Raw genomic sequence first — 25,824 nt, 5'->3', positions numbered from 1 at the left:
CGGCGCACGCAGCTCTCGCCTTTTTTTTTTTTTTTTCTTTTAATTTTAGCGACACGAGAAAAGGTAAGCGTACCTACGTATGACGGACGCGATGGCGGACGTGGGCGCGTGTGCATGAATTTACATAAGAATCTTGCGGAGAGTCGGCTGCTCTCGCGAGGAGCTTGCCTACGTTGCGTACGTGGGCAACGATATCTGGTACGCGATAGAAATTTCGCCATGGATCACGTGAGGCACGGTGGCACGTTTCGCAGTAGCGCCTCGCGAGTCACGATTCCTCAATGAAATCCCAATGAAGTCTCCCGCAACGCAGCTTCGATCTCGCGATAACGCGAGGAGGTTCGTCGGCGTTTAACCTTTAATGGAAAGTTATAATCGGAGAGGATGCGAGACGACGGCTGCGAATTTGCGATTAAAATAAGTTTTCCTCTCTGGAGAGAGAACGGTGACTCTCGCGAAAATATTTAAAGATCAAACAAAAAGTGACTTATTAGCATGACAAAAATAAAAGGCACAAGTTATTATTTCTCGTCGTATTAATTTATAACAGAAATCGTTTATTTTTTAATATTATTCCTTTAAATCGAATTATACTATAGTTTGTAACAAAGCAATTTTTTTCAACTAAAAGAGACTCTGTCGACGCGGACAGAAATAACTCGAGAACGGTCGACGCCTCTAGACGGCGGATGTGCCAAATACTTTTACCAACGTATAACGGAAGTTGTTATTTTTGTTGCCGCTGGCCTTCCCCTTTCACGCGGATCAATGAGAAGATTTATTCGCGTTAATAGCTCCGTCAATTACGCGTGCAGCGACGACGAGTAAGTGAAAATTAGGATATCTGATACAATCATTTCATTTATCATAATAATAGGAAAAAAATAAAAAAGAAAAAGCTTTTTTATATATTGCAACGTATCGTGTTACACGTGAATTGCATGTGCAATGGAATAAACATGCGCTGCACGTTCGAGTGATTCAGCTTTTACGCGAAGGCTTAATATAAGCGTTGCACAAAGATCCACGTGGCGCGAAACTTCTTGTTTCTACACGGAGATACGTGTCCCAGATGTCCCGCGGGTCCACACAAATCCGGTAACTGGGAATTAACGTCGGCTTTACGACGTCCGGTGTTAACGCAATTGCAGTTGCCGGCCCGGTCGTTACGTACCGCTAATTCTCGTTTTTAAATACTTGCCCTCGAGTACGTTGATGACAAGAATAAGAAACTCGTCGTTCTTGATTAACTCTGCTTACTATCGCTTGTAAAAGTCTCGCAAGGAAATAATGTTAGGAAGTAATTTTTATTAATGAGTAAAAAAAATTTTTTTCCGACAGAATTGCACAATTAATTTCATGTGAACGCTAGACAGGACATTCTTGAGATCCAGATGCTCTAAAGTAGACAAAAAAAAAAAAAATCATTCATTTAGGACAATCGGTTCACGCAGAAGAATTCACCTGTGCTTCTTAAAATTAAAAAGATAAAATTAAGTCATTTGTAATCTATAAACCAATAGATCGTCACGCTCAGTAGAAGTATAGATGCGTCTAAAACTCGCCCATCCGAATTTTTAATTAGTCTTAATCTGCCTTAATCGTTGCTCCAATCCAAGGTATAATCAGCAATTGCAGCTCGTTAGGCTGCTATTTCCAGAAGAGACCGCCAGTCATCCGCCAGAAGAGACGCAAACGTCATCCGCATTACAACAGGGATAACCGCAGCACAGACAAGCACTGTACTCTGCGCTCAAAGTGCAAAGAGAAAAATCAATGATCGCGCGCGAGGGGGGTTGCGCTTGTTGCGTCACTCACAAGTGAAATCAAATCCAATGAATTATTTAAACGTTCAATACGATTAGGGAAGCGGCGATATGTGGCTTCCGATAAATCTAACAAAGTCGTATTATGTCACGAGGCCAGTTACGGGTGACTTGTTTTCATAAACGATTGTGCGGCGAAATTGCCGCGTTGCTAAATTTAGCGCGAGCGTTATGGCGATAGAGAAGCCTTGAGGTGATAAGAGATAATCGATACCACGGCCTCGTCACTACGTTCATCAGGGAATCAATAATTGATAACCAAATTCCACGTCGACGATGCGTGCAAATCTTGTAGTAAAATAACCTTTTTAATTAATTGACGAAGAAAGTGCGATACACACAAAAGCCAAAAGCGTGTAGGTGAATTTAAGCTTACAATATAATTGGATTTCGCTTGAAAGATTCGGAATAATGGACATCACGATACAAGTTTCTCTCTTTGATAATCCTTCATCATCTACTCGACAAGCTAACTGGGACGAATCCATCTCGTGGTACTCGACCTTGACACGTAGGAAAAGCAGCAGGGCGATATCGAACCAAGTGTTTGACGAGTATTCAACGGGAAAGCTAAAGGCATCGGTTGAAAAGCCTTTAAATCCATCCATAATAACAAAAGCATGAAAGTGTCAGAGAATTCAATGACAGAAACGTCACCAAGTCCATTATTGAACGGATGGATTTATCTGTCAGGCACTAAAAATATTTGGCGAACGATTTTGCCAACTTTTATTTCTTGTTAAATCGTTAAAACCCCTTGTTCACAAACTCGTTAAACAGACGTTAGCGCTCACGTTATTAGATGTATTTTTGGGTCAACGACCTAACGATTGCTAACGCAATCCCAACGGAGACTGGAAAAATCGATAGATAACTTTCCCAGAAGACATTTTGGACGAGATCTTGTTCAACTTCAGCGACTTGACGTCTCGCCAAAATTCGAGCAACTCGCGAGGGTCTACGGCCTGGCGACCCGTTTCGTGTGGACACCGTTCGACCTTCATCTCATCCCGTCTCTTCTCGCACAGGTATGCGAAAGGGTATTCCCTTTCTCTCTCTTTCTCTCCGTGCGGTCTCTCTCGGTGCGGCAAAGAAGCGGTGGAGGAGCTGAAGGAAGCTGAAGAAGCGCCCGTGAAAAAGAGAGAAAGAGAGGCAGAAAGAGAGAAAGAGAGAGAGAGAGAGAGAGAGAGAGAGAGAGAGAGAGAGACGAGAAGTTTCGAGAACAACAACCGACTGACGTCTCTCGAACGTAAGAGAGGAGGCAGCAGCAGCGGCAGCGGCGGAGTGCAGACAGGAAACGTTACCTCGAACGACGGTCGTGACTGGCCAATCGGAAGCATCTAGTCGTTTACAACACCACATACTGCCGACGCGACACGAAGATGATAACGATAACGATGCAAGGATGTTGCCGTGTGCGTCTGAGAAACGACGACGAGTTTTTTTTTTTCCCCCGCGGACACGCGGACTCTCTCCTCCGCTTTGGCTAGAGACGTTCGGCTCGGCTCGGCTCGGCCTGGGCTCGCCCCGCCGAAAGGGGGAGCGCAGTGAACCCCTGGCTGGCGGGCTGGCGTCGCGACGCTGCGCGGCGCCGATGGTTCCTGGTCGATAGACGCGTCGGACGGTTTTCCCTCCGGTTTCCACGGTTGCAGTTCGTGGAGTAGACCAGAAGATGGTGTTGCCGGGAATACACAGTGGGCGGGCCCACGAAGACCTTGAGACGCCACATCGAACGCACCGTCGACGTCGACGATGCCGTCGACGATGACGTCGGCGTGAAGGCCCCGACGCCGCGGAAAGGGCATCGATTTTCCGCGCGATTACCGACTGTCGAGCGCGCTCCGTTTCGCGGAGCACAAGAAAATGGAAACGAACGCGGAATTCGCGCCTTGAATTTTAAACCGAATTTATTAATTACATGGGTATCGAATAATTAAACGCGCGAGGATGAAATATCTCAATCCATAAGATTGAACAGAAAACCGAGAGAGAGAAGAATAAGATAATTTTATTTAATTGATCTTAACAAGCTCTAATGGAAAAATATTATCTTTAGTTTGAAGAAGACGGTTCGAAGAATACATAGACTGTCCATTAAGATCTCGGGTGAAGATCCGCCCTCTCAGAAAGGATTTCTGATACATGACTAAGAGACAAAAATTATTCTTGACATATTTAATCTTATTACAACTTCGTGTAGCATGAAAATAAAACCAGATTAAGATTAAATCAGAAATGTTTATCTTCAGATCGGTTTATTCTTAAATCTACAATATCATAAGATTGTCATAAATTTACTAAATCATTGTAAGAAAATTAATAAGATAGCATCAAAAGTCATTCTAGATTTACGAATTTTTAGAAATTAAGAATATCGATTCTATTTTATGATAGATGGAAGAGTAATAGCGTTAGGTTTAGAAATCTTATCTGTGGGTGCGAAGAGCAGTTAAACGCAATCCGACCTTCCGGATGTGTATTCGTATGGTATTCGCGAAGCGACCGCGGCGGTCTCGAAGCCCGTGGGATTGCCAAGAGATCACATGACAGACTTCGATTAATCGAATATTCGACCTGTAGCGCGCCTCGCCAGACGGATGTTTTCTCGCGCGAACGGGCGAAGCCCGTCGATTTATGTGCATTTCTCTCGGATTCCCATCCCACGACCGCGGGCGATGGATAACGCAAACGAAGCGTTACACGCTCGATCTTACGAGTTTCTCCTTCTCTCTTTCTCCTGGCCTAATCTTCACCGACAACTTCCGACGAAACCTAATCAACGAAAAGTTTTTCAATCCGCAGAACCGCTCGAGCGAGGCCGCGTTACGGATTACAAGGCGAGGAATTGAACAGGTAAACTCTCGGGACAACTGGCATCGAGCTAAATCAATATTCCCGTTCTCCACCGAATGCTACGAGCTGTAACGACTTGATACGTATCTCCGTGATCGGCAATTACGCGGGCTATTATACCAGTTTCATTAAATTATAAAATGCAAGTGATATGACGTATTCGATATTGAATTTTCATTGGAAAGATATGAAAGAGTATATAAAAGATGATCTGCGTAGATTGGTCGGTAATCGAATGATGAATCGCGAAGAATTATTTTATTTGATTTTATTTGAAGAGGAAAATTAATGCATGCATTAATTTTCTGCATTCTACAGAAGCGTACTTATGTTATGTAAAAAAATAATACATATTATTGCGATATGCAGCACATAAATTTCCACTAATTTACACATAATAAAAAGACGTGAAAAAAAAAACTGAAGATTTCTCAGCTTATATTACGTCCGAAAACATTTTTCGCTCTGTTTCGATCGTTTTAAAGTGTTTATCCCTTTATTCTGCTGAGGTTGAACCGCAAGTGCAGGTTCCAGGAAATCCGCCGGCATTCCCGAAGGGTGAATCCGATGTTTGACACGAAACCAGACAGGCGCTAGCGGAGCACGAAGAAGCTGGTCGAGCTCGTTGGAATCGCGGCAGGATTAAACGGGTAAATTACGGGGTTTGCGGCGGACCACGAAAAGAAGAGGAGGCGGATGAGAAGGAGAAAGAGGGAGAGAGAGAAAAAAAGGAGGTTTGAACGGCGAAAATAAAGAAGGTGGAGGATAAGACGTCTCCCAGCAAATTCCACGGGCATACGCGGGGAACACGGGGCCCCGGCGAATTTACGGCATCCCCAGAATCCCGATGTAATTATCCCCATTCCAAAATCCTCGAACGCGTGTCTCCGCGCGCACACCTCGAGCGGTGCGATGTGCGAGAGCTCGTGGATAAATTTTCTTAAGTAAGACCCAACAACCGCCTGGCCTCTTTTCTCCTCTTTGCCGAACGAGAGAGGTGAACCTTTCGAGTGAACCGAACTCCAAAAAATACACTCGATGTATTCTCGCGGGAGACTAATTTCAATTCGTAAACATTCGTGAAGTAAAGCCGCGTGTTATTTCTTCGATGGGAGAGAAGGGAATCTTTACATAAAATTCTCCAATTAGCCTTCAGTTAGGGATTTCCGTGGAATTTAAGACTCTCTCTCTCTCTCTCTCTCTCTCTCTCTCTCTCTCTCTCTCTCTCTCTTCCTCTCTCTCTCTCTCCCTCTCCCCGTCTCTCCCCATCTCTCCCGGTCTCTCCCCGTCTCTCCCGGTCTCTCCCGTCTCTCCCGGTCTCTCCCGGTCTCTCACGGTCTCTACTGGTAGATATGGGAGAAACGCAATTGAATAAATTGCAAGTAGCACAGAATCGGGCTATGCGAGTAATATTACAATGTAATAGATACACCAAAATAGAATATATGTTACAAGCGTTGCAATTTATGTCTATAAAACAGAGACTACACTATAATGTATGTATATTTATATTTAAGATTTTACATAACTTGGCGCCAAATTACTTAAGGAATAGACTAGAAGTAATTAGTAATGAAAATGGAAGAAAAACAAGACAGGAAGGGACTATCGCAATAAAATTCGTTAGAACTAAAAGTGTGCAAAAAAGCGTGTGTTACGAGGGAGTAAAATTATATAATATCTTGCCAGCAGAAATTAGAAGTTGTGAAAGAATTGATGTATTTAAACGGATGTTAAAGCATGTATGTAAATCTATGTAAAACATAATAGCTGAGAAAGCTAAATAAACTTTAATCAATCTCTCTCTCTCTCTCTGGAAGTGCAACCGCGTCCCCGTTTTTTGTTTAACAAAAGGGGAAATCACAGCGTTCCGCGTTGTAACTGAATATACTCGTGACGCGTCGTAGTTGCGTCTTGAGGGAAAAAGCGCGAGGATAATCCCGACTCCCGCGCGAGATCGCGTGCGGATTATCCGGATATCAGACGCGGAAATGCGCCGGAGCCGTGAATTAACGTCGCGCGAATTAGGGACGCCGGTGTATTGCGTTGGCTATACGGGACACGTGTTCGCGTCGCGAATCAGAGGTTCCCAAATCCAGGCAGGATAATATTTTTCGAGATCAGGATATTTTATTGAAAACACAAAAAAAAAACCGCGCAATAACAAATTAAAATATTATTAAATACTAAATTATCAACAAGCAATGTCTTATATCCGAAGAGATAAAAAAGAAAGTTATTTAAATTTCGAAATTCATCATTCTCAGAAAACTCTTCGATGAATATAAAATCTACATCGTATAATTAATCAGTTCGGTTCAAATAATACAATGAATACAATTACTTAACGTATAATCGCTCTTATTAATAAGTGACCTGTCAATTTGTACATACATGTTACAAAGTTTAATTATGGATACAATAGGGATCCTCAGGTATACGGTCAACTAATTTAAAGTTTGGGAACCTCTGCCATGTGTGATGGAACCGGTAGCCTTTGCCGAGTACACTTGAGCGATGGAGAAACATGAGAACGCGTCGCTATTTCCATAATGTAAAGGTTCGTCCGTTAACCGCTGTTAACCCTTGCCTGGCAGGAGCATGCGTGAAATTGCACTCGTAGTTTCTTTCTAGGACTCCAGATACCGGTTTCCAGAAGGAAGACCAGCGCGACCGCGTTTTGATACGCATTTCGTCGGCAGAGCAATTGATTATGCTGTTACCTTTACATCGCTGTTACTCACGGGGCAGGGGAGGGGGGGCGTAAAGTTATATCAGGCGTGAAGTTCAACAACTTACAGAATGTAATAAGCGAAAAACATGAGCGTTAAAATATTTGTGAGCAATCGGTGCGCATCGCGAGCGTACTTGTAAATCTGAAATATTATAAGCCTTGTAAATTGCAACATTTCTCATAGGCATCTTACAACCGTTCTTACAAAAAAAAAAGCTGAAACTGAAGGTAATAGAATATTCAAATAAATTCGACTAAAAATTAGAAATTGAAATAAATCATATACCGTTCTAGGTATATACGCGAATAGATATACGGGAAACGTTCATTATTACCTGCATAAATATCACCATAAATTTCGAGCCTTTTAAAAATTATTCTATACGTACCAGCGAACACACGTACAAATCGCCTATCGTTAATAATCCGCCGGTCGTTAATAATTTGAAAAGTGCCACGGACAATGAGAGTGGCGAGCTCGCTAAGAACTCGGGTTCTAATCTATCGAGAGCAGCGGTCGGCGAGCCAGCCGTTCGGTTATGAGATCGTTGTCGCCCGTAAATCGTCATCATGTTCGCGCGAACCCGCTACTGCGTTTCGCCAACGCCAGGTTTTCCCGATCGCGGCGCGATACTTTCGCGATAGGATATCTCGATTACGGTCATTGGCTATGATTTATCGCGACTCGCCTCGGATCCGCGTAGACGACGACGGAGAGTAAACGTAAAGGTGGAGCTCGTGTGAAACTCTGCTCCTGTCGCGGTCAAGGCGCAGAACAAATCACTCCGGAAAAGGACGTTTGCATCTTGATACGCCGGGCGCAGCTGGTGCAACACGCACGGTGACAGAGGACGCGGGATTTCTCCTTTTCACGGTTAACGATGCGAAGTCGGTTAATGATGGCGATATTAACAAGTGGACCTCAACAAATTGGCATTCGCGCATATTACGAAGTCAATTTTATCGGTCTCCATATATCTTGTGAGTACATTGAAATACGAGCGATAATACAAATACAATTTATATTGAAATTAAATCCATGAGATATATACTGTATGAATTTAAATTCATGAATTCAAATTAGAATGGATAGAAAGATATTTTAAATTTTTCTCACCTTACTTCGCCGTGGTATAAATTTTCATATATTTTTTGGGATTAATTAAGGCTCTAAAAGATAAACCGCAAGTTAGAAAGCTTATTGAGAAGTGCACAGAATTGCAAAAGCAAAAGAGCTTTTCTCATATTTTACTCAAAGAAGAACAATTGCATTTCTCATATTTGTGTCTTGAAATAGGTGAACTGGTAGGCTTAATGTAGAAGCGAGAATATGTGGTTCGTATCGAGTTACTGTACCGACTCGAAACGGATATTGGGAACGAACATCACGGAAAAGCATAACGTCGGGACAGACTTAGCTATTTTAGCTTGGACTTTCCAGAACAGTCCATCAGAGCTGCATTCCGCTCGAGGTACTGTTCTCTATTAATATCTTTCTTTGGACAATATAATGCCGCACCATTACTGCCTGAAATATCCATAGATCGTTCAGTTCAGGAATTATTTTTATTTATAAATATTGAACGCAATATTATTTTATCAATTACAATTTTGCGTGGCAATAAAATTTTCCATAACAATAATATTCTTTCTATATAATAATTCGCCATGGAAACAAGTCGATAAATAAATAACGATTAAATTTAGAAAAAAAAGATTTTTATATATTATTTATTATATTTTTTCCTTTACGCGAAAAATATTTCTAGACATAAATTTTCAGTATAAACTTTACGTTGGTAGACTGTTATTTCACGGAATATCGTGTATATAAACATTTTTTTAATTCAATATAAATTTAGCAAAATCGAGCGGTCGTGACTTACAATTAAATTGGTTTTATTCAAAAATGATACTGAAAGATATTTCAATGCTTCCAACGTAGGAAGGGCAAGTTCAAGGCGAGCAACGGAAACGGAAATACACTGTTAGGCGCCAGGAAAGGCGAGAAACCGACATTGCGAAAGGAGGAGCGAGAAAATCAAACGCATTTCGTTGCACGATATTACGATATGTAATACTGTAGTTAGCTGGGTATAATTGTGAGTTTTAGTGCCGATCAATAATGGTAAACGCGTTTGTATGTTCGGGCACGAAACGGACAAGGTTCAATGATATCAGATTGAGACCGTGAAGGACCGTTATCAGACCAAATGTACAAAAAGTATAATTTATAATGTCAAAATAACAAAGAGTAAATACAGATCTGGTTTTATATTTGCCAAAATCGATATAGGAAGTAGTAGAGAAAGTCTAGAATATTATTAGAAAATATTATCTAATAGATTAAAATATTATTTAATATTATTGATTATCTGCGAGAAAAGGAGTGAAAAAAAAAAGAAATGTCAAAAGAGCAATTGGTAAATTTATCCGTGTATCGACGAATCGTCGTAAAAAGCAACATGCCATACGATGCTGGCCTGCGAAGCTGCATCGTGCGATCTTTTAATATTAACCGAGAGGCGATAACCATACGTTACATTCACGGATATGCGTTTCATAAAGGTCATGCGAGGCAAGGAGGCTCCATTTAGCCGTCGAATTGCGAATTCCACGCGTCTCGATATTAATTCGCCGATCGTTTTAAATACCAAAGGACGGACGAGACGTCGCGATTAAATCTCCATGCGTACAATTCGCCTTTGCGGCAAATTTCAAGAATTTACGAGTCTTAAATCAGACTTGAATAAATTGAAGGTACACCCGTCAAGTATTTCAATAAGACAAAATCGGCTTCAAATTGATTGAGAAACGTGCGGCCAAATTGATAGCGGATTCGCGTACGTTTCGTGTACGGTTAACGGGCGCAGTCAATAAATTTCATACAAAACAACAATTTAGAACTCATTACAATTTGTAGGACGCACTTACGAGCCGGTATAAAAGCCGGTGCTAAAAATGACGACACGCAACAGTTGTCAATTAGAAGCGGGAGATGCACGCGAGGCATAAAATGGCAACGAAAATTGCAGCATGTGCAGCGAGGAAGAAACGCGGTCGAAGGTGCATCAATATAACGGTACGTTCATGTTGATAAGCGACAGGTATGTTCCCTTAATGGACTCGTTTGCGCGAGAAAGTTAAGGTTTGTCAGCATGCAACAACGCGCGGCGAATTGTCTCTCGAGCTCTACCGCTCTCGTAAAAGCCACGACGAAAACCGACTCCGGTAGTCGTCATCATCGTGTTGCTCCCCCCCCCCCCCCAGTTCATAAATGAGTCGTTTTCATGTCCCCGTAGGGTTAACGCACCGCCGAGCTCCATCGATCCTGGCGAACGAACCAGCACCTGCGAGAGCGCGTGGCCAGTTTACGATTGAGCGCGTGTGTCCGCCTCGGCGGATTGAGCGAGGAAAATCGATAATTACGGCCGTCGAGCAAAATTAATACGAGGCAGGTGACCTCGGTAGGAATTTTCGCATCCTCTAGCGCGCAAACGCAACGGCGGAAACGGACCTCCGTGGAAAATGGATAATTAGGTGCAACGCGACCGGTGAACTTGTCGGAGGGAAAATACACACCAACTGTCATTCTCGGGTTTCTTTTAATCGCGATACGATACGTGGTGGCGAGTGTGGCGAATGGATAATTACATACGACACAATGCGTTCGCGAGGAGAGAAAAGAGATATCTCGGCGTTGAATCGATAAGAGAGATATAGAAAAAAAAAAAGATTCAATCGCTCAGACGGAGAAACCTTACTTTCATCCGGCAGATACGTTTAAATCGCGTGCGGAGATATTGGCAGTGACAGATACCTGTTAGGCGTGCGAAATCGATAATCACGACGCACAGAGTGTATCCATTAAAATCGACACTTTATAATATTTCATTATTAATCAATAATACTTTTACGGGCAAGGGAATATGTATATAATGAACGGCGCGTGCGCCAGATTAAATTTCACGTTACCCAAGCTTCCGCACAAACACGTTCGGCGTGTAATTAATCCGCAGGCATGCGCAGTAATCGGAGACACTTAAGCGTAACGAATCGGTAACTCGGAGACGTAATAGCGAAGTTCCGCGGAGTTTTGCCGGGTATCGTTATCAATCTTATTCTTTGCCTTCGTACGGCGATATCTTTATGTTTTACGGTACTCGAGGTCGTCGAATAACTCGCGCGTTATTACACCGCCTCGCGGAGGAAAAGCCCAAGCTGTACAGACAGCTTAGCGGTTTCGCTCCCTGACTGTCGTTCTGATGAATGAGACTTAGGTGTTGCTCAAAACGCGAGGTATCACTCATTAGAGACTCTGCGATTCACCGCAACGACGGTGGAATATTTCAATGTCGTCCCCCTTTCTTCATTATCGCACGTAATGAAAATAACCGTAAAGCGCATGAAATTGCACAAATGCGTACTATGTATACCGCGAATATCTCTTCTTAATCTTCGCGGGATCGAGTAACGAGGAAGCTTTGAACTTTCTTAGAAGACCGTGCGAGCTCGGAGTTGCGCCGAGTGACGCGCGGCGTGTTGAAATATACGAGGCAACCGAATCCCGGAAGTGCGAAGATTGCGCATACCGTCTCGGAGACAATAAAAGACCGACGTGCGCAAAGTAATAACGTGCGCAAGATTAACGTTGTATCGTTTAGATCATATCGAAACAGGATTGCCGTTTCGAGAAGCTCGCGTTTCCAACTGTCGCGTGTTTATCCTCCGAAATCAACAGCTTCATCCGCGTTGTGAAAGCAGCGTTAGATGGAAAATCTTTCCGATCACGGAACTCAATTTTCTCCCGACCGAGAGAGTTCCATCCTTCAAATATTTTTATATTTTGTATTATTCTTACAGGATCAAACCAATTTGATGAGTTGTAAAAGCGATTTCCCAAGAGTACAGATTAAATCTCATCTTAACTTTAATTTATGTTCGTGATGATAGTAATCTCGAAAATGTTGGAAATTGTTTTTGCAGAAGCCACGATGAAGCCATGATTTGCCCATTCGGCCTGACTGACTGGCGGAAGAGAGACGGGTTCACGAGAGGCCTTCACCTTAACCTCGAAGAGCGCCGACCGTCCTAGCAAAGGTGAACAAGATGCGGACGAACGGGGTTGCCTCTAACAACGTGAGTGGTCCGCCCGGTCCCACAGTGAACATAATACACGATTTCCACGGTTATGTAAGTCCGAGCGTTTCGTTGCGGACACGTCATGCGTCGTCGGTAGTCTCATCGGCATTTCATCCGCTCATATGATGCCGAGACACGTCGGTGCGTAACAATATTAAGCATAGAATCGCATTCCAAGCGTGTAGTGCGACCCGCTCTTATTTCATTTTAGCTAGAAACGTTACGCATTAGTGCATTTAAGATTATTTTCCAATGGATAAAACGATGTTTGTTCTCTCTACCTACATTCGATGATCTCATTTCTTTATCTCTAAAACTGCGATAGCTTGTGATTATTTTTTTTTTTTACTTCTTAGAATAAATGCAGCCTCAAGACTCGATATTTTAAAGACAAGTCTTTTCTGCGCGATTAAGTTTGATACACACATTCATTACTTATCTATTAATAGGATTAATTGCGTGATAAAAGAAAAAACTACAACATGATCCAGTTTCTAACGGACATTAATCACGAAGATGATTCACGGGTCACTTGGCGCGATCTCCATTAAAGTAGTCTCCATTAAAACGACCGTGCAAACGGTCGTCACACTTTCTGAGCACACACCTTTCGCGCCGATAACAAGTTCGTTTTATTTCCGAAAACTTGAGCTTTACGGTATAATTAGTCATGCGAATTTAGCGTACGTAATTACACTCACCCGCGAACCGGACAAACAAGCCGAAAGCGAACTTAATCGTATATATGTAGTAATTAATTATACAGGCATGTCAGGATTGCTCAGTTCGTAATGACACCTTTGTTGCTTACACACAAGCCACACAATATGCCAAGAAAAAGTTTTTGACTAAATTATTCAACTTGTTTAAATTTCTTTAGTTCAAGCATTTATCTTATATATTTCAGTTAAATCTATATAAATAGTTGAAGAAATTTAATTAAGTTGAAAAATTTAGTCAAATTAACAGCGTTTTCTGTAGGTCTTAAACTCGAAAATATGCAAAATTGTTTAAAAAAGCAAGGAAATATTCAAAGTAGATGAAACTTTCATATTTCACGACCTAAAAAATCTCGAAAGTTTCTAGCACAATTAATCTCCTTTCATAAAGCTCGTGTTTTTTTTTATGATGCTCAACTGCGATTGGAGCCCACGATTACGACGATTTATTTGACGAAAATCTCGCTGTTTACGAGCGAAATCACTTCGCGTCACCCATTGTTTCCACGTGATATTATCAATTACCGAGAGCACGTGTTCGCGCTAATGACGACCGAGACGAGTAAGAAGGAACGACGTGACGCATCACGCCTTTCCATGGCAAATTGCGTTTCGACTTGCATCTTTTCTCGCTATTGTATGCATCCTCCCACGAGACGCAAGTGCAACCAAGCCGAACGCGACGGTGCGACGCGGCATTATCCTCTACGTGTGCCCGCGCGAATGACACCTTTGCGTCAGATCTTCACTTTTATGTTACGCAATAGATGTTATCTCCCATTAGAAATCTTTCTAACGACCATATTGGCGAAGCAATAAATCTCCACGGTGTAAATTCGACGGTATAGTCTCTGTCTCGACCCTCCAAAAAAACGACGTCGTTTCGGCACATCCTCTCCGCGTTAATTGTTCCCGCTGGAGCACGCAACGGTCAATTTTCGCAACTAGCGGCGAGAAGGAGGCCAGAAGTACCGCGAAGGCAGTCACACCCAGCTGGACTAAAGTGACGTTAAGTGAGACTTCGCATTTAACATCATTGGCCTCCGCGCGTCAGCGCGTTGGCCGCGCCGGATAACATGCTCGTTCCGGCCGCACCGTACGAGCTCACCGTCTGCCGTGTTTATGTAATCGCGTAATGAGACGTGGGCGAGGTCGTCTATTTCGTTCTTTCCCATTTGCGTTTCTGAAATTCGATACGCGAGTCTGGAAGAATCTACCGGGAGACCAAAGAAAAATCCTAAAGACAAGTTATACGTGACGTGCTTTGACATTACAGATATTGGAATTTTTTAACTTTTTTTTTTTTTTTTTTTTAGAAATTTGCAGTAAAAATCTTGAGTTTATAATGTAGATGCAATTTTTCAAAATGGTCCTTACAAATTACAAATTGGATCTACTATTTGCGAACTTTTCATATGTTTCAGTATTAAAATTCTATTGTATTCTAAATTCAAACGTCGTAATCCTGCAGTTATCGTCGTTCACCGGCCAGTCCGTTTGTCTCAATACCGATGGACAATGGGTCACGAAGCGAACAATCGCGCAGCTCGACGAAAGTCGACAAGGGTGAACGACCGTGGCGAACAATCCGCGCTCGTGTACAAAACGTTCCGGGCGATTTCCTCATTTGTCGGCGTTTGATTCGCTATGACGATTGCACAAGGGTCCGGCGAGGAGAGAACCTCGAGGCGAGACGGGAGATACGTAGGTGGTTTTCGAATGAAAGAGGGTCCGCTGGTTTCGCAAATGAAGAGGCTTCCTTTGTCACGATCTGCACCGAGTATCTGTCTTCTTAAAAAAAAAAGAGGCATTCTTTTGTCGTTTAAGCAAAACCTTATTCTCGAACAATCGCGAGCGTAAAATATTCCTCTCAGAAAATAAGGAGGCAAATGTCTCGTCAACGTTTTCTCGAATAATTCTTAACTAAAAGAAATATATATATAAAAACATTTTTCCAGTTATAATTTCGTTGACTTTTTACAATTAGCTACGTGATATATCTGCGCCACGTGTTACATATTGACAAATGTGTATCCTTTGGAATTATCTCGCTAACAATTAGAGTTATGTCCGACGATTTATCTTCCACTAGCATCTCTCGCCAGAAACGAATTACCGCGAGCACATTCCGCGATCGTTTATCATGCCGCTAAGAAATCTGTCGACCAAGCCTAGGTGTATCAGTTTCCATTGGAGCAGCGCCGGGCTGCCCTACGTGAACTCCACTTTCGTGAAATTATGCCGCGCCCAATATGTCGGAAATGAAACCATGTTATCTATCATTGTTTGATAAAAATGTCAATCTATTGCAAAAACCGAATTCACATCAGAAATATTATTCCCTCGAAGACACTGCTAAATTCGGAACTCTAATCTAAAGAATTTATTATTCGAATGCCCTATTTTGTTTTATTTCTGCAGTTTCTCATTTTTAGCTCTTCGATAATTGGAAACGAAAAGTCAAATTTTTTAATTTTAATAAAACCGTAAAATTGGAATGGAACACAAAAACTTTAGAAATTACTAAATTTTACATTTTCGATCAACGTGAACAAATTATGTCAACGCGAACTAAAAATCCATATTCGCGCGGAAAATAATTCCTTAATAAAATTTCCTCGATAAAGATTTTATTATCTACTTTTACATTTTAAAGCTCGACGGAGGGCCATTTAATTTTCAATCGCTTGCAGCTCAGAAGCTATTCTCGTCTCGATATTGAAGTTAGCGGCGTTATTTCTAATTCAGCCTTTAGTGCCCCTGCTAATCGAGAAAAAAAAAATACATATAGAATATCCCGCGGAGTACCGCGCGGCCGCGGGAGCGATTAAAAAGTGCGCGCGAGTCAACGAACGAACTTGGAATGCAATTAAAGGAAATTTAACGAGCTTCTTATCGTTATCCAGAGTTGCCGTTCAGAAAATTAGTCGGACACGCTCAAGGAAGCTCATCGTTTCCGCGAGGGCTTAATCTCTTCCTGCCACGAAATCGAAGAATTCGCCACGGCGATCTCGCCGTTCCCTCCTCTCATTCGTACATAACCGTTCCGCTCACGTTTGCGTTTGTACACGGCGCGAACGCCGTTGAATTTATGAATTACGCGCGAGATGGAAGTCATTAGGGAATTAAACGTTCGACTCGCGGATATTAACAAGAAGAGAAACGATGATGTTACGCATAAAATACCGTGGGGCAAGAGAACGCACCGGGAAATCGCCACCAACGTCGCAATGCTTTATACTATACATACATTTAACATCACGTAGGGTAACTTCGATGTATATGCCACACCTAAAAAGGCTAACTTAATTTATCAGACATTATTTATTATGTGTAATAAAGACTTTATGTCGTCTCCTATACTACATAAATAAATTAAAGAATGAAATGTTTATTTTATATTTAACCCGTTGGAAATCCTTACATTTTTGTCGTGTATCCAACGAGATATATGGATAATCAATCAAGCTGAACAAAGAATATAAAGGTTCAGCATTTTGGTATATTTCATCCTCTACACTTAAGTATCACAAAATAATCACTAAGCCTTTTGCATATTCTCAGAAAGAGTAATCATTTTTAATATGTTGCTCACAAGATCAATAAATTGATTCAATTTATTGCGGTTATTCATTAATACTAACAATAAAAAATTGAAATCCATATAACCCTTAAACTAACGTGGTGAAGGTCGGTAACAGAGTGCGAGCAAATTACTCCTTCACTCCTTTTATTTTTTCTGACCTCTGCGGCGCGAGTAGCGAAGTTACCCTACATTCGATGAAAAATGATAACATATTCGTGCCCAAGCGCGCGCGAGCGAAAGACGTTTGAAAAAAAAACGCGTGCGCGAGTTTCCTTCGGCGCGCACGTTAACGCGTGCGGCCTCGCGCCGCTGAATTATGCATCGTTGAATTATGAATGGCACGGGATAATGGAAATAATTAACGGTGTCCGATTCGCGGATGCTAATGAAGCCGGCACGAGATGGTTTGCTGCCCGCATTAATGCGCGCGTCTCGCCGTCGGGAATTTCTCGGCCGCGCGAGACGTGCACCTCGCAACACAAAAGTCGTCTTCCGCAATTATCGCCGGAGCCCTGCTGCAGCAGGGTCTCGTCGCCGAGAAGCTAATTCGCACGCTACCGCCGTGTGTGGAATCTTAGCGCGGTGTGAGACACGACGCGGGAGAGATAAATTTCGATTTCACCCGGGTCGCCGGCGTGACTTTGGGATCGCGAGAGGGCGGGCAAGCGGCAAAATTAGCGGTAACAGGAATAACTGTTATTACATTTGCTACGAGATACCCGTGTGCACTGGACGGCTTTCGCCAAAGATTCCAGATGTTCGACACAAAACTCGTAAAGTGTCGGAGAAAATATTAAACGGAACGTTTCTAAATTACTTTCCTAATTAAATACTTGAAATTCAACTGGGTCGTAACGGAAATAGAATTGCAGAAAAGACGTCGAAATATTATTCAATGTGGTCTCCTCTCAGATAGAACTTTCGTCCTAAAAAATATCCTGTCCTCATTCAACGAACAGGGAGGAGGATCTTACACGTCCCTTTCGCCAGTGTAATTTCTTTGCAATTCACCGACTACAGAAATTTGCGTTCGCATAACGATCTGCCGTTCCTTTTCTCCGCTTTGAGCGAGATGCCGGACAAGAGGGAGTATTGTACCCGCGCGTCCACGGACAGCGAGGCCTCGCGCTATTCCTACGGATGGCCCTAATGATATTCAGCTCGCTTTCTCCGCTAAATCGTTAAAAGCGGCATGGAAGATTAACGCAGCGGGAACGCAGCGTTCGCGCGCGAGATCCACGAGGGAGATACGCGCGATTTGTAACGACACGAACGACTCCGTGCGTACGGGCGCGTAAATCCGCCCGCGAGAAACGATCGCGCGTGATAGTCGCCGCCGCCGCTTTCCGTTCGTTCCCCTGGCACGGATTCCTCGATCGAGAAACGCAATGCACTTTCGTCCCCCTATCGTGGGAATCTATCACGTGGATGGATCGAACCTGCCGCCGCCGCCGCCTCCTGCCTCCTGCTGACCCGCAAGCACGCACGCCGCTAATCCGCGTGTCGGAGGCCTGAATGCCGAACCCTGTGTGGGTATGCCCGTTGCCGCCGCTACTTTTTAACCCGCTTCTCGGCTGCAACGCTTCTAACACACCGATGAATCAGACGTCTATTCATTGAGCATTGAATGCTAAGTAACTCGATTCGCGCAAAAAAATAGGCACGCGTGGTTGTTGCAGCTATGCAATTTGCATTCTCCCGCGGCACGTTGTTCCAGCAACGTGCACTTGTCTCAATGCCTACGTCGAATTTTTTTTTTCCCCCTATCTCGTTAAATGGTTATGTTGACGACGAACGTACACGTCATGCGGCGACGTGTAGCCTGCCGGCGATATAATAATTACATCGCGAGAAGAATCGGCGATAAACATCGCTAAACATTCGATTTGCACGGATCTTCCGCGTGCAGAAACATGTCAAACTCTTATTCCATCTCGCGACTCTCCTTGGGTGTTATCTTAATCGCTCGAGCCGGCTGTGTATCAAGGGAGCGCCTTAATTAATTCGCGTAACTTTCGCGCAGGTCGTTCGACCGACGCGTTAATTAATCGAAACTGCCACGCCAATTCCTACGCAATATTGTGATGGAAAGCAGCGCCAGTTGTAAAAAGGAAAAAAAAAGCGTAAACTCACTTCTTGACGCAAAGAACGACGTTGGTGCACACCGTGCCTCGAAAGTATTATTCGCAACCTGAAACTTACCTGAAACAGAAAAAAAATTTAACACAAGATTAATTAATGGTAATTATGCGGAATCATTTCCGAATGATTTTTCACGTATTATTATACTGCACACAGTTTTCTTTTTCCTTTTGATACTCTTTCGACCTTAAGGTTAATTGACAATAACTGTTGCAGGAAACGTTCGGTGGTAGCGACGCGTCGCCGTGAAACTCCCGCGATTAATGCCTCCGCCGCAATTGATGGTCGGCGAGATATCGATCTGTGATATTCGCGCGCGCAGCACACGCGGCGGAAGATAAATTCTGAAGTTGCCACAAAGCTACCACGGACCGGCGATTATCACGACTCTTCATTCCTCCTCCTACTTCGTTATGCGCGCTATAATATATCGCGTGAACACGCAAGCTGCTAAGCAGAACTCGCGGCGCGTGTATGTGTGTGTGTGTGTATGGAAACTTCGTTTCATGCTAGGCTTCGCGGTAGATCCGCGAGAGCAGATAGAAGAAACATTCGAGCTTCCCGGCGAGTCGTCTCGCTGTATACCCTACATTTTGCATCCGTCATGAATACTCAGCATTTAACGGTTATGTTACACTCATTACGTTGAAAAATCGCGCTAAATGCGGCACGCTTTGGACTCGCGCTTCTCGCTCGGCGGCTTCCGCGCGCGCGCGCGAACATCTTCCTCTCGGGACATTAATAAATCAAAGCAAGTGGCAGTGCCTTTCCACGGGCACAGGCGTATTATTTAAGACGTGAAATGAAAGAAACATTCAAAAAGAGACTCTATAATCGCGAAACAAGTATTTGTGACATTCCCGATTTGTGTAGATACGTTAAAAAAAAAAATCTTATTTGGATTCTTTCACGTGGATATTTCAGGCACGTTAATTATCGCCGTGCCAGTCGCGGGAGTAGAAAGTAATCCTGATGTAACTCAGGCGACTATCGACGAGAGGAAGACGTAAATGCTTCGATTCAACCTTTTGCCCCGTGACCGGGAAATACCACAACGATATTCATACGCGCCTTCTCTTAAACTGTTCCCAAACTGTTTTGATTGGCAGGTAATATTTCGTTCCTCGCACTATACGAAAAGCCGAGAATACCGAAGAGCTCATGCATTTACAGCGTGTGAATACAAGAAACATTGGAAAAAATAAAATATTTAGTTACAAAATATTTAATTTAATTACATAATCCTAAATTGTAAGTAAATATAATATTTTAATAATGGCAATATTATCTATTATAAATATCACTTATTACAATTGACGTTTTCAATTTACACAAACGTTATTCTTGCGATCTTATTGCCGCGTTTCGAATGCGTGCAATTTTACAGCGCATTATTTCTATTCGGCCTTCTCGTGACTGACATAAGACGAATAACGACAACACATAGCGAATTATTTTTTAATTAGGACGAATGCTGAAAGGAAAAGCCAGCTGTGCTTTTTCCCCCAATAGCCTGTGAAAAGCAGCCGAGAACAATGGCAGCAGCCGCGAGCACCGGTGTGCACTACAATGCAAATGCACTACAGATCTCTCCTTTCGTAAGTACACGTGGCCGGAAAGGGAAAGAACCGAGAACAAGCGTATCATTCGCATTCTGCCTATGTCAAATGCATATTGACCTAGGCCATGGATTATGTTTGTGTTAACACGACTCGTGACGAAAATTAAACGTGACTATGTGTATCATAATTTTACATAACAATAAGTAAAGCGGCTCAAAAAAATCAAAGAAGATTTCTCCTTAAAACTTGATTACAAAATTCATTTATCAGAGGGATGTATACTTATTTTGAGATTTTATTTAAAATAAGAAACATGATGCGCGCGTGTATTACACGTGCACTTTATAAGTATAAAGTAACACGTAAATTTGATTTGCCGGATATTATTAAAAAATGCTACGTGGTCTGTTTTTTCGTGAAATTCCCACTTCTGTTTATTCAAATTTCTCACGTACACACGACGTGAGACTTCGCGAGCAGCGAAATTTAGGAAGTACATATTCTCGCCGAGGAAAATACTCCGATAAGCAGCCCGAACAATGTCCCATTGTGAAAAGCGTGTAGTTAGGTAATATATATGAGGAATATCGTTTTCCAATTTACTCTGCGCCCAACATAATTAAGAACGCCTATAGCTAATCACCGACATCGCCGAGAATAGCGCACGCTTAATTAGAAGAGTTGGCCAAGATGATATTTCGCGTCGCGGCTTTCTCGCTATAAGTACACCGTAATGCGGTCAGTGTCACGTCGTTAATTATAATCAGGGAAAGAGCATCGTAAAAAAAAAAACGCGGCATCAATCCGAATATTGTTACGGTACAACAAAGTTCATTCAATATAACAAAAACGATCACTCCATTTATCAAATAAGTAAATTGCCCCCTTGGAAACGAAATATACAACTTTGGATATCCGATTGCAATTAACCCCCGCGCCTCTCACACGATCATTCTCGAGTCGAGATTTCCCCCATTAGCCGCCACGTGATTTCTACACCGCGCCAACCTTCTCGCGGCGCGCGGATACTTTCTGGATGTCGCGGAAGAGGAATCTTCCGCTTGCGGGGACTTTAAACGAAACTGGTTCGTGTCCGCAGGCGACACGAGGGGTTAATGACGCGATTCGACGGGTGATGATGCCGGACGGGCTGATTGCGGAATTCGCCGCGACGAATTTCAATCCACCGCGCGCCTTCGGTCCGGCGCGAGGTAAAGAATCTTGCAGGCAGGGGCATCAGGCAGGCCGGCGGAATGCCATTAAGCCGGTTCCATCTCGAGTCCATCGCGTCTCTCTCTCTCTCTCTTTGCTGCAGTTTTTCAACCGTCGAGCGATTACGTATCGCGCAACACGATCGAGTTCTCCGGAACGATCGATGGTCGGGAGGACTTTCAACCACCGCGCGCTAGCCGGCCTCCGGAGACTTTGGTGTACTTTTCGCCGAACGCGCGCCAGTGTATGTGTACCTTGCAATTATGGCACTCAACTGCAAATAAAGCAACCCGCCCCGCGCCAGACGGCGCAAACGTGCCGCGAATGGTAAAATTATCGCGGAAATTACAATCCCCGAGCTCCGAATCGCGATGTACGCAGACGATTGGATGATAAGTGAATGAACGGGAGACTATGTCGCGGTCTTACAAAATCCGAGGTGTACAGACGTGAACCATTATTTCGAAATCTTCTATACGAGTGCGAGATCAAATTTAATGCTTATCATGATTACGTAAACCCAATTCTCGTGGATAATTGTAGCGAAATAATTATAGCAAGACTTAGTTCCACGATATTGAAAGTACAATTGAAACTCACGATCATTGATTAAAACGTTCCGTAAAGAATAACTGTTTTACTGAAGAAATTCTATGTGCATCGGGATTAACGCGATTACGTTTTGATCCACGCCGTATTATCTAGTCACATAAACGATTATATTTTATTACGATTAATTTAGGTTTACGCGGGTGATAAATTTAGATTTTCACATCTCTCTCACATAGATCCGATCAAGATCAACAACGCGAACGGAAGTAATAATCGATGAGAATATTAGGGTCGTCCAATTTCATCCAGCGCTTCCATCTTGGCTCGTTACGGCGTAATACACTCGCTCGTAATTATAGGTCGTTCGCTCGAGTTTGTTTAGCGGTGTGCAATTCATTAGAACAAATCTCCCGCTTCCTTCGCGTGGCCGAGATAAATCGTATCTCTACGCGTGCTATATCGTCATACACTACGCTTATTATCGGCATGTGTGCGCGAAGACCATTGCGCAACAATTATGCGACTCTGCTAAACGCGCGTAGCTGTCAACGCCTCCTCGATTATAAATCAATGCAGTCTTTCATACGAGTGAATGTGCAACTAAAAAGTTTATTAATTTAAAACTTATATTCGTACAAGCATATGCGATAAAAATCTCTATATACAAGATACAGGAAAGTAAGATACGTGCGAGCAATTCTAGAGTATCTCCCTATTATGATCGATGAATCAGACGTACCTAGATCAGACTCTCCGTATTTTGCGACCATTGCGACTACCATTCTGAGCCCGCTGCTCGATCCGCAGAGTCGTTCACACTGGCCACCGGAAGCGTACGGAGTGCGGTTCAAGGTTTTCTCGTGGGAGAGGTAGACGAGATCGAGGAATCCCAAAATTATTCGATCGTGAACAACCGGGGGGAAAGTAAGCGGAACGACGCGGTGTTACCGAACCCCCGGTGAACGCGGTGAATCACCAATTTAGGGCACCGTGCGTAGGCACGTACTGCCTTCGTTACGGAGAGATCAGGAGCAATTTATGTCGTTGTGCTTAAAACTGATTTCACGCAGGCCTCACACTGGGACTTACAAATGAGAGTTTACGTCTCTCACGTTCTGCATTTTATATTTGACGATACATAAAAATGTTGTATCAAAATATAATATCGATAAAACTGACGATACCGAAACGCTTTCCTGTAGAGTAATAATATTGTTTAACGTTAAAAATTATTAAAAAATGTATAATGACTTTCAGATAGGATTCATGCACGTGCTACAAGTCGGAACTAATTTATATAAAGAGAATACGCGACACATAGACTCACGTTTCACATTAATAGCATTAGCATGTTAATAATTTGCAAATTTATGGCAAAGTGACTGCGAAGTGACGGGTTACTTCGCATAATCACTTTACGATGACGTAATGACAAATAGGCAATATTCAAATGCAAGCGTCATTCATAGATCATTGAAATATTTTCTTCGTATTCTTTGTATTGTTACAGCATCAATTCACTTTCTCCGAAATGTCTTTCGCCACAGACTTGTTATCTTTATTATTATTTTTTTAAAGAACTTTCTAGCACTACTCCACTGCTACTGTATCAACACTGCTGAATTTTTCATTTCCTCGGTAGCGTGAGCAACGAAGTAACATAAATATTCGCGAGATTGTATCCGGTGCGTTGGGCAAAGAAATCGAGATACCGGAACACCGGACACCTCGAGGGAAGATCGATCGCCAACTTGGGAAAAATCACCGATCGAAGTTGCGGGATCCTCTTTCTCGTCGAACGGAAACCCGCGCACTGACCTCGGCGAATCACACGATCGGGAGGCTCGTGTGTGATTACGGCGGTGCACGCGCGGTCGCGAAGGTCGGGGAGAAACACTACGGAACCACGTTCCGCGCGTCCTTGACTTTCGCGCGGAAGACGCGTAACCAACTGGCTCGGCTGTCTGGCTGGCTCGTGCGCGCTCGAATATCCAGGATCGGGACGAGATTCGCTCTACGGCTGCGTGAAGCCGAGTGCGCGCGGCCTCCGCGATGAATCAAGCCCCCCCCGTTTCATCCCGGAGTCGACGTACCCGCGGTACGTCTCTCCCCCCCTCTCCCCGCGTCTCTCCCGTCTCTCTCTCTTCCGTTGCGTTTTTTTTTCTCTACCCTAAGTGAAAGATAATGTAACGACCGACGACGGTCGTCGCGATGGATTCCCGGAAAGACGACGGAATGTCGGATATTCTATTTTCAGTCGTGAGATTTGATTGGGAACGGTGCAAAGATTGGTCACGCATGCAGGAATAATATCGTCCCGAAATGCAAGATCAAACTCTTTTGCTCTCGCTTGACAGAGGATCCCAAGGATCACCACGTGCTGCCAATATTCAATATGTACGTAATCACGTAATTTACAGTGAAACGATCGTGGTAACTTTAGTATTTGGAAGGTAGTCAGGGGAATCCAGAATATTGGCGAGAACCCAGAATACTAAAGCGATTTAGTAACACTTGAGGATGGTATTAGTAATACTTGAGGAAATGCGACTCGCGCGCCGCTGGTGTTCAGGAAGCGGCGAACAAAGTTTTTTAAAGTGGTAGAAGAAGAGAGATACGAGGGCTGCGCTCCGTCCATCTGGACAATTTTCTCTCTTAGCTGCAAGTTCGAAACGACGTTAAACAGGCAATATGCCAACGAATGAGTTAAGCAAAAATACACGCGAGAGATCCACGTTAACACTTAATGAACCTCACTCTTATTTTTGCGGTATAAATATATTTTACATATGATAGCATCATTTGATAGAATCATTTTCATAAATGAAATTTATCCTCTGTTTGATTCTTTATGAAAGTTTTTATATTTTATATAAATTTAAGGCACATTCGATATTTAGAGCCGGTTGTTCCAACTTCTTGGTAAACTTACCTATCAGGTAAGCGTGTGTCTATCTTCATTTTTTTTTCTTAAATAAATAAAGATAGACGCATGTTTACCTGATATGTAAGTTTACAAGGAAGTTGGAACAACCAGCCCTTAATGCGTTTTAAAAATTAATAAACATTCGTAGTTTATCTCCGTTGCCGGCGAAACACCTCATCAAATGATTAGTCACTCGTTCTATCCGACTATCTTGACGCCGAACCAACAGTAGGCGTGCTTTCGCCACGCGAAGCGGCGATCGCGATAAAAGGAGGGAACGACGACCCGCGTGCCACGTCCCCCTGTCACGGGGGGGGAAAGAATGAAAAATTCATCGTGGCGCTGCACCACGAATAATTAGCATGCTCGCGAGCATAAGTCACGATCTCATACTGCACGAGCGTGTGCCACATGCCGCGCGCGAACGAATGCGCCGCTGCGGCGCGGGGCAGCGCAAACTTTCACGTACGGAGCGGCCACGGGCGGAATTGCTCGGCGGAGCGGTGCAACAAATGACCGATGATGGTGACCCGACTTCTACACGCGTGTATAGAAATCGGATGAACGGGG

General features: G+C 43.3%; 1 protein-coding gene and 1 long non-coding RNA gene across 2 annotated transcripts in view; one reads left to right on the top strand and one right to left on the bottom strand.

The window, feature by feature from the left end:
- The window catches only part of LOC118647059, a 47,458-nt gene that overhangs the window by 6,048 nt on the left and 15,586 nt on the right, over positions 1–25,824 (bottom strand). The window contains exon 3 of the mRNA XM_036291238.1: positions 18,994–19,062. Within this exon, the coding sequence (XP_036147131.1) occupies positions 18,994–19,062 (69 nt within the window). The remainder of the gene's footprint in view (positions 1–18,993; positions 19,063–25,824) is intronic.
- LOC105830376 lies at positions 3,211–17,116 on the top strand. Its single transcript, XR_004964371.1, has 2 exons — positions 3,211–8,885; positions 9,359–17,116. It is a non-coding gene; the product is annotated as an uncharacterized LOC105830376 (long non-coding RNA).

The sequence above is a fragment of the Monomorium pharaonis genome, chromosome 8, assembly GCF_013373865.1.
Source record: "Monomorium pharaonis isolate MP-MQ-018 chromosome 8, ASM1337386v2, whole genome shotgun sequence".
Classification (NCBI taxonomy): Eukaryota; Metazoa; Arthropoda; class Insecta; order Hymenoptera; family Formicidae; genus Monomorium; species Monomorium pharaonis.
The sequence above is the reverse complement of the archived record's forward strand: the minus strand, read 5'-3'. Positions and strand labels throughout refer to the sequence as shown.